Genomic DNA, 10,188 nt, shown 5'->3' on the forward strand with positions numbered 1-10,188 from the left:
TGGCTCCACCTTGTGGAATCATTGGGTTATACAATATACATCTGCAATCTCCTTGACCTATGCTCTAATACAGTACATTGTTAAAAAAAAAAGTCTAGACTGTCAAGAAAGAATAAGAATAAAGAGCAAGACATTTTGCACTTAGCCAAAAACCAGCTGAGCTGCAAAATTAAAGAAGATATGTGATTCACACAACAAGAGCATGGAGGAAGCTGTGCCGTTATCAATGAGCACACATCAGCACATACACACTTACCTCAAATTTTTACCACTCTAATACAAAAAAGACAACACACTCCACTGACTTCAGTTATATAAGCTTTATTCTGTTTTCACACAGCTACATAGAAAAAGAAACTTTTATCTGAGGCCAGCTATGCAATTCCTCGAATGGGTTAAGTGTGACCTAGAGTTAGAAATCAGCCACTGTCCCCCTCAGCTGAAACATGAGGACCAAAGGCCAGGCACAGAATCCAGTGGCCATTCTGACGGCCTTTGGGAAGCACTGTGCATCTGCATCATGTGGCCCGGGCGACGGCGCTGCTGGATCCGGACGACCCAGTGGCCCCGCCAGTCGACATCTTCTTCAGAGTCCGGTTCAGCTGGAGGGTGAGAACATGACCCAAGAAATGAGACCCAGTTCAGAAAGGCGTTTCTTCTCCAAAGCTGCATGTGCCATTTACATACACAGATCTATAAGACCGTATACCTGGTGATTGGTCAAAAAACGTCGAGCCTCAAAAAATACAATGTATGACTGAGAACATCTCCATAGATGATAAAATTTTTTAACACTCCTTAAAATTATTTAAACATTATTCACAGAGCACTTCACAAAGAGAAAATCTGTGGATTTCCTTTTTCCCAGTACACAAAAAAAATCCCAGTGCAACTGAACTATTGCTGTGAGGAGCAATCTGTTCCAAACTGGAGTACTTTAGTGGTCTGGTACATTTCACCCATATTTTGACCCATACTTACAGCTAACATTTGCTAAAGGTATGCACAAAATAGTCTGAGGGAGTTTGCCAAAAAAACATACTCTCGGAAATCTCTTCCTAGCAGCAACACATTTGAATTTTTTGAATACTTCCTGCTCTTTGTGCAACGTTTTTAGAACTGCCAACTGTCCCTGAGGCACTATGTCCATGTCTCGCCTCAACAACCTCTGGCCTCATGCAGGAACACGCAGGCATGATGCCTGTATCCCCCGAATCACATGCATGCAACCAATGGCTATTTTCACACTACAAATCACACCCACGCTACAGTGGAGCGGGTGCTCATCGGGGCACATGTATTATGCCATCTTAAGTCATCGAAAAACTCACAGGTTCCAGCAAATCGCAAGCTTCCTGCGAGAGGTGAGACAAAGCAGCCCTGGCCAACCTACCTACCCCTACCCTCAGCAGGACAAAGCCAATTTGTTCCACCACTGTCTCCGTCACCAGCCAATGACATGGCTAATGTCACACCCAGGCTGTCGGAATGAGCCTGCGTTTAAAATGAGCACCGTGCCGACTGACCCAATCGGGATATTCAAATTATTTCTGACCTTAATTTAGTCTGCATCTTTTCATTTACAATTAGAACCAATCCTAATACTAGAAATGTACATCATGAGGGACAATGGCTTGTTTATGCATCATTGTTTAGTGCACCCTTGGTAGCATTTTGCAGTGCTTGCAGGGAAGTGCAGTTTCCATTCACAGCATAATTCATACTTTAGTGCATTAAAGAATGTGATCTTATGGACAGAAAATTATTACAATAAAATGGAATTGCTTACATATAACGTATGATCTGCTCTAAGAGTACCTGGGTCAGCCCAAAAGCCTTGTCAAGATTATATGACACCCTTTCCAGGTGGTGTGTCTCATTGTAACATGAACATTACTGTCTTACCTCCTCAAACTTGTGAATCTGCCGGATGAAGAAGTCTCCATAGCGGCGAGCCACCTTGGTATCCGCAATGTGGATCATGTCCTAATGACAGCAAGAGGACAATGGGAATTGATCAGGTCTGCATTTTACCCTGAAGGGAATGGAAGTACTACCAGAACCCAGAATGGATGCTAGCACAGAACATTCACAATACAACACACATGGTCCTGGTCTGTGTCATGTACATGCACGTGAACACACACACACACACACACACACACACCTTGTCGATGTAGAAGTCGACCTCTGAGGCAGACTGGAACTCCCCGTCGAGGGCAGAGATGCCGCTGGTCCACACCAGGTTCTTCATCTTGTGCTTGAATACGAGCAGCTGAATGCGGAACTCCTGCTCCGACATGTCCAAGAAGCCAGCCAGCTTAGCCACCGGCATGGTGGTGTACAGCTTCAGAAAACTACACAAGAGAGAGGGAGAGGGGAAGAATGAGAAAGTGCCAAACTAAGACGTGCATAGGCACACCTAGACTTCAGACATACTGACAGACAGATGGTGAGAGTGAATGTTAAAGAGGAAGCAAACTATGCCTGTGAATTCAGGCAGCCAGAGAATCTGCAAATGACAGACAGCAGACAGTATATGCAAATGGCAGAGAACAAACAGGCAGACAGAATCTACGGATGGCACGGAGCAGACAGACATTATGTACAGATGTCAGAAAATACAGACAGTACCTATGGATGGCAGACATACGGACAGAACTCGCAGATGGCAGGGAACTGACAGACAGTACATGGGGAAGGCGGGATATACAGGCAAGCAGTACCTGCGGATGGTGGAGAGCTGAGCCTGCTGCTGCACCTCCTCGGCAAACACTTTGAGCTGCTGCTGAAAGGGCTCCTTGTGGTAGTTGGGGTGGACATTGTCATAGTTGGGCACCACGGGGGACAGAAATTTGGGACAGGCAAAGCTGAAAAGCTCCTCGAACACCTGGAGGTCACTGCAGGGCAGAAGAGTCCAAAGGTACATTATTATACCAATACAATATTCATACATATCAATATTAATACACCCATAAACTCTCAATATACACCTATATAGCTTAGTGCACTTACACATCCTTACTCACAAACACATCAGTAATCTACCATTTACATAAACCAAGGCAATAATCAAACAGACGTGAATACGAAACATGTAAGCAGACCATAGCACTAAGCCCTGTCCACACCTCTCCTGACCAAACCTCCAGCTTCACTCCCATCTCTACAGTTCCATCTCTGCTTGATCACATGACAGCTGTGACCAGAGCATGTACTCTGGCCACTCAGTTAGTGCGCTGATCTCAGCGTCTCTGACCGTAACCCAGTCAGCCGGCCAGGCCTGGTTAAGCAGTGTGTACTCTGGCCAGGCAGTCAGTGCGCCGATCTCAGCAAGTTTGCTCCATCTCTGACTGGGCACCAGTCAGTCAGCCAGAGACGGTTAGATAAAGCGTACAGTCGGTCAATGCGTTGATCTCAGCGCGTTACTCAGTCTTTGCCTGGTTAATACACTGGTTAATCAGCCGGCGGCGTGGCGGCGGCTCACCCTTTCTGCATGCGCAGCATCTTGTCTCCGTACTTCTCCCGCAGCTGGGTGTGGATGCTCTCATCGATGCGCATGGGGTACATGGTCAGCGCGATGGCCAGCAGCCCGTGCATCTGCTCATTCTGCTTGTTTATCTGCACAGGGAGCGACACAGGAAGTTATTTACAGCAAATCGCAGCGTCCCCACACCGTGAACACACTCCAATATACACCTGTGTTCACAGACACAGCGCTAAGCTTTGATGGTCATCAATAAGGGGACATGTGCAGTTACTTCTGTGAACAGCATCAACGCCTTAAGCCTAAAGTTACAACGAAAGGCTTCCCCCGACAGTCCCCGACAGTCCCAGCTTCTCTGGAAAAAGTCAGGTCATTGATAGATAATGAAACCCTGGGACACTGTCTGGTTTGATGCACCATGAGCAGGACAAGATGGGCCTGACAATCCTGACTGACAAATACGGGGCACATCCTATCAAACACTCTCATGGAGCAAAACAAGTGGCTTTTTCAAACCTGCACTGACAGCTCACTGTCAAAATGCCTATACAGGTCTGGGTCAACAGCCCTGGTAGAACAATCCACTCCCACTAATTAAAATGACAGATATTTAACACAAAGGACATGCCGCAAGGCAGTGAAACAGCCCCACTGATCACTTTTTCACTAATAACTCAGCAAGAGCAACTGACTGACCATCTCGTATTTGTAGGTGGATCGCTGGAACATGTTCCTGGTTCTCTGGATGTAGAGCAGGATGTTGGCGAACACGCGGATGGCGTCCTGGTAACGCCTCATCATCAGGTAGGCAAAGCCCACGTAGTAGTATGTAGTAATCTGGCACTCAGGCACACGAGAGTACATGCTCTGTCAAGAGAGAGAGGAGGAAAGGAGGAAGAGGGTGGACAAAAGCAAGAGGAGACAAAAGTGGGAAAGGGGGACAGACACAGGGCAGTGCTTAATCGGGGGTCCACGCCTCAGTCCTCACGTGAAAGTAATCAAACGGTCACAAAAAAGATATGTGGCCTGGTGTGTGCCAATACAACAGATTTATACAATTTTTCCAGTAGCTGGACCAGTTGCAGTGGAGTCTTAGTATCATGTTATTATAATCAGTCACAGCTGAGTTAAGCAAAAGGATAACGATTTCCCCCGAATTATTTAAACGCATCATAAATGTACAAGTTAGATTTCAGAGGCCTTGTCTACATGACATTTTTTGGATGAACACCAAAAGAGATTACTTTCCACCTGAATTTCAAAAAACGTATGATGATGACAAAGACAGACATCTGCTTGGGAACAAACAGTGGCAAGATTTTCAGATCCACACTGCAAATTCTGTCCCTGCCAGCTACGATCATAAAACTCCTCATCAACACCAGCAGTGACCTGGACAACACAGCTGATCCAGGAAGGGACGCTTTGTGCGTACCTTCTTGTTGAGCTCGATGTTCTCCAGCACCTTGATGGCCTGGTAGTAGTCTCCCAGCAGAGAGTGCAGACGCAGCAGTCCCACCAGACTGAAGTAGCCCAGCATCTTATACAGTGAGTGGCGGCCATACTCCCCAGCCACACTCTCGGGGTCACCTGGGACACACAGCACAAGGACACAATCACAGCACTGTTCCCACGGCACTCCTCTTCAGTCTTCACGGGAAAGAAAACCAAATTTGTTTTTGAGTTGTTTTTTTTTTTTTCTTTTCTTAAAACAAGGCCGGATTAGGCACTGATCAATAGCTGCAACCACTTTACTGGCCTTTTTCACTCTGCCCTCTAGTGGTAAACTAAAGTTACTGCTGTGCAGTACAAAAGGAGTTATTGGGACCATTAGCTGCGTGACTTGTATGTATGTTACAGAGAGCTAGTAAGTCAATGAGAGTGAGCAACTCAGAGAGAAAGAGGGAAGGCAGTTTCCAAAAACAGGGCTGCATGTGCATGGCGGCGCTATTATTTAAGCACTGCTCTCCTCCAGCCAGTCCCTCCCTGCCTCATGCTCCTCGCGCCACATCAGCTGCGTGCTGTACTCTCTCCTACCCTGCCCTCTCTCCGCCACAGTACAGAGCTCTGGCTGACACTCCTCCCTCCCAATCTGCCATTCCCGCCTCCCCACTCTCACCCCCGCTGGTGTACACTTCCAGCTGGCGGTTGATGTTGCTCTTGTCCACCAGAGAGTGGAGCACGTTCAGGACGCTGTGAACGTTCCAGATCTTGGGGTTGTTCCTCAGGAACTCGATCTCCTCCTCAGACTTTTTGGCTGTTTTGCAGCGGTACTGGCTGAATGATTGGAACTGAAAACCAAACAGGGCAGGAAACAAGAAGTTAGCTGCCAACACATGCTAACACAGATCATCAGCACCATAACACACTGCAGCAGAGAAAAAACAACACACACATATAAGCTCTATTCATACATGTACATTAAGATATATATGTAAAGGGAATAATGTTCTCCAATAAGCAAGTCCAGTACTGATACCTGATAAATGAACTCATCAATAATGTCCCACAACCACTGGTTTGGGAGCTCCAAGGGGGCAGGTCCATCTGCATCTAAAGATTGGAATACCAACAGCCAATCAGAAAAAGGAATACAAATAGTAGGTTTTAAAAAAAGAACTATAAACACACTCTAAAAATGTTCCTGTTCACATGTTTAATACAGCATATCAAGCCAACAAAAACATGTACAGGAACTGACCAGAGACCAAGGGACCATGAGACACATGCACACTTTCTGTTCCGAGACTTACTGAGAATGTAATTGAAGAGGTTGCAGTAATTGTAATATGACTCAAATCTCTGGTCAAGAGTTGGTCCACCCTGAAATCCACAAGAGAAACAATTTCTTAACGTTACAGCAAAGGAGCGAACCAACAGCTTACCTACTTCTTAAAAAGAGCATACATAAAATTTTATTGTGAGTTCAGCAAAGCAAAAGGTCCAAATTTTCCCCAAGGAGCTGATCGGACATGCAGTCAAAATGGTGTAAACATACATTAAACAGCCTACAGCTCTGAACTTCACTTCCCATGAATACCACTGCAGAGCTCGAAATCTCTAAACTCAATAAAAATGGAATATTCTACTTTCTAATCTCTTCCTTCTGAAAGGTCAATGTAAAGCAGCAGGCAGGACACTCACGCTGACTTTGGCATAGATGTGCCTGTAGTACAGCTCTTTGTACAGGATCAGGAACACAGCATCTGAAGATGTGGGAGGGAACAGAAAGGAGGGGAAAGCCTCAGTCAGCAACAGCAGTATCCAAAAAGAAACTGAACCCAGAAACTGGTAACCAGATGCAGACACCCTGTTAGAGGACTATGAGAACAGCCTAGCATCACTGTGTGAACCAGGATCAGATTCACAACTCAGTTTACACTCAAAGACCGCAACAGGGTTTCTGACAGCATCATACCCACTGTTACCCCGTGCTTAAGTACGCCCGTGGACTGTGAAGCCCACCCCATGTGTATCAGGCCCTGCCGGCTCCTGACAGGGGGGGGGGAGTGAGAGGGGCGGACGACCGCACTCACCGTTGCCCACCAGGGAGGCGATGGCTTCAGCCTCCGGCCAAGGAGACGTCTTGAAGAAGCGGTCGGTAAGCTTGTTCCAGCTGGACAGAGGGGTAAACAGGGACAAGGTGGGGAGAAGACATGCTGAGTCAAGAATGCGTAGATTACACTACTGTCATTTAGCAAACTCTTTTATCCAGAGCAGCTTTCATTATGAAAAAAACAGAAGTGTATCCATCCAAGTTGAATGAGTAACAGTTTTCACACCAGGCTAACAACACTCCCAGACCAGTGAGTGCGAGCATAACACTATTAAAGCCCTACAACAAGTTAACTTGTGCAACCTTACTAAACAAGGGAAGCCAAGTATACTAACATACATCAGTCACTAGATCACAGAATCCAAAACACATTGTGATATTAATCTATTACTGTGCTAACTGCTCTCTAGAAGAAGTGTCTGGATGCAGCCTGTGTGTCATTTCTTTTTTCATACTCATTTTCATTCATTCACTAGCGTGCTGACGTTGCTGTCTTAAAAACAGCAATTACAAAGGACGTTAATGTTATCAGTTACATGTGATCATTTCATAAGAGTCGGACTCTTCCTCAGCTCATTAACCATCTCAATTCCCGTGGCCGTCATTCTCAGCATTGGCACCCTAGTGATCACTGCTTGTGCCCATCACTTCCCCTCTACCTGTTCTCGTAGACGTCTTGGATTTCATAGATCTTCTGCTCAATGCTCTCGCTGGACACACGATTTGCCTGCAGCTCGTAAACCTTCTGGTCGATCAGATCAGAGATGGTCTTGTGGAAGTACTGCAGGAAGTTTTTAATGACTTCTGGGATGACGTGATAGGTCTGCTGCTCGTACTGACGCTCATACGCTAGGTCAGCCTTGGGGTCACCTGCACAATACGGAGGCGTGGGGAGAATGTGTAAGTCTAAATACTGCAGAGAGGGGACAAAGTGGAAGCATAATACACAACAGACATGAAAGGTTTCTTCAATATTAAAAGGTCCTTGAAAAAAAAATGAATCGTCCAGCAGTAGAATCTATCATTCAATCGCAGGCACAGCGTCGCTGATATTCAGTTTATAGCAAACTTTGTCAACTGCAAATGAATCTGCTGTGCAGCATTACGTGCTTAGAGCACAGGTCACAATAAATGTATCACACCGTCTCCTGTTAATGCTCACCGGTATGAAGATCGTAGTCGTTGGAGTAGGCGTAAGGGTCGTACTGTTAAGATACAAAACAAGGGGGGGGCTGAATTTAGCAGGCAGTTAGACACTCACATAAGTGCAACAACAAAGACCGCAAGGTGGCTAGCTTGTCATCACAAGAACAGCTAAGATCCGAGTACTGGTCGGGCCGACTGCCGACAACATATGTAGCCCCGGAAAACACATTCAGTCACATCTTTAGCAAGATGCTTGTAACCTAGCAAAATGTCCAGCTAATGACGATGGCAAGCCATCTCACTTCATGGTGGATGTTAGCTCGATGGGTAGCTACACACTAGAGCCTTCATCTTTGCTAATGAATTAGCAGTACCTAGCCGGACAGCTAGCTACCAAACTCGATTCAACACAGGCTAAAGATCTTACGTTCCAACACGCATACAACGCGTCAATCATCTAGGCAGATGAGAAGCTAAAGTATATTTTGTTCGCAAAACAGACGAAATAGCGGCTCCTAACAGCCGTTAGCCAGCATCATCCACGAGAGTCTATAGAGCCAGACAGCTAGCTTGCTCCAGTAAGCCACGCTAATGTCGCGTGTTTTTCTATTACGTCTTGCGTTCGACTCAGACATTTTCGACTTTTGATTAGCTAACAGAAATACTAACGTCTCCATCGAGGTCGTCATTCTGATACGACATGGTGCTGTGTTTTGTCCAGTCTTGACGAAGGAAAGTTCAAATCCAACGGGACACCAGGGCCATGCAACCCTTTTTCGGCAGCAGGAGAGAAAGGATGGCGAAGCTTACTTCCGGAGACACATTCGAGTGCCTGCGGAATTGTGGGATAGTGGCGGGATTATGACTAGAATAGTGTGCTTTGAGCGCTTGCTGTGATGTCTGGCTAGTGATCAAATATTATGGCATTCAGTAATCAAAGTTTACCTACCCACGCGTCAGATCAGCTAGATACAATATGCTCTGGCCTGGTTCTTTGTAAAATTGACCTATTTTAATATTAATCTGCTTCACAACATAACCCCCACGTTGCACTGCAATCACATTGTAACACATACACATTGCACTGTTACTGGCGCCTTCAACTGGATGTTCTACGAAGGAATGGCACCATTGGTACATTGATGCTCCGTCTTTCAAATGTTTCTATCGTTAATATACACATGCACATTGCGACATATATAGTCCAGCATTTCAATTATAATTCATTACAATGTAATAATAAAGCAAATATCATACTAAAACATATGCAATATCCTCTTAATTCTGTTCAGTCTGGACCCTTACCTCAGTAAAAATGTCCTTCCGATGTCTTAATTATAATAGATGTCGTCGCTATTTTTATAAGAAGGCTATTAGATCCATGTGTAAAACAATATAGTACGTCAATATGGAGTGTATTCAGTAATGCACAGCTGAAGATCGTACACTAATTTGTGTAGATATAGTTATGTGGATATGTCAAATTACCACAATCCGTGATATACTATTAGTACGTATGTTTAAAAGCATAATTTGCCAGATGACAGTGTCTGTTTCAGGTCGTGTCTTTTCCTTGTCTGCGCTGTAGCATACTTGTAGAAGTAGTAGTAGTTACTGCTGTTGTGTTAATAGTTATCGTAGCTGCTCCCCCCTCCTCTGCCTACCTGACTGAACTCATCAGTGGCACTTTTGATTAGCTGAGCACACCTGATTTAATCAGGAGCATGCGTTTGGAGCAAGGATAGACAGAAGATATGCAGGAGAGGGGGTCTCCAGGAGTAGGATTGAGGAACACTGGATGCGATTATGCGCTTGCTGCGTTCCCCCTGTTGCAATACTTCAACACATCAGCAGAGGGGAGTAATTGCTCGATGTTCAATTTTCAAAACTAACCTTGAAGGGAAAATGCTAAGACATCTGGTGCATATTGTTCTGTTAACGCATTGCAGATGAGTTCATTCACATTCACCGCTCATTTTTTTCTGTTCTGTAGAGGAGA

At 45.4% G+C, this 10,188-nt stretch overlaps 1 protein-coding gene across 1 annotated transcript; it reads right to left on the reverse strand.

Annotated features, from left to right (window-relative positions):
• Positions 1-351: 351 nt before the first annotated feature.
• Positions 352-8,999, reverse strand: LOC118789917 (eukaryotic translation initiation factor 3, subunit 6 interacting protein). Its single transcript, XM_036546654.1, has 15 exons — positions 8,859-8,999; positions 8,206-8,248; positions 7,703-7,913; positions 7,024-7,103; positions 6,632-6,693; positions 6,241-6,310; positions 5,967-6,040; positions 5,607-5,778; positions 4,923-5,077; positions 4,184-4,354; positions 3,488-3,621; positions 2,727-2,900; positions 2,168-2,357; positions 1,906-1,986; positions 352-602 (listed from the first exon to the last, which is right to left on the reverse strand). The coding sequence occupies exons 1-15, from the start codon at positions 8,889-8,891 to the stop codon at positions 519-521; spliced, it is 1,734 nt and encodes a 577-aa protein (XP_036402547.1). The 5' UTR covers positions 8,892-8,999; the 3' UTR covers positions 352-518.
• Positions 9,000-10,188: the final 1,189 nt, after the last annotated feature.

The sequence above is a fragment of the Megalops cyprinoides genome, chromosome 15 (assembly GCF_013368585.1).
Source record: "Megalops cyprinoides isolate fMegCyp1 chromosome 15, fMegCyp1.pri, whole genome shotgun sequence".
In the NCBI taxonomy this organism is placed as follows: Eukaryota; Metazoa; Chordata; class Actinopteri; order Elopiformes; family Megalopidae; genus Megalops; species Megalops cyprinoides.

Excerpts from the sequence above, each read along its gene's own strand:
- LOC118789917 (XM_036546654.1), bottom strand. The coding sequence starts at position 8,891 with ATGTCGTATCAGAATGACGACCTCGATGGAGAC. Across the intron at positions 3,622-4,183 it reads CCACCTACAAATACGAGATG|ATAAACAAGCAGAATGAGCA; the intron begins GTCAGTCAGTTG and ends CTCCCTGTGCAG. Across the intron at positions 2,901-3,487 it reads ATGCTGCGCATGCAGAAAGG|TGACCTCCAGGTGTTCGAGG; the intron begins GTGAGCCGCCGC and ends TCTGCCCTGCAG.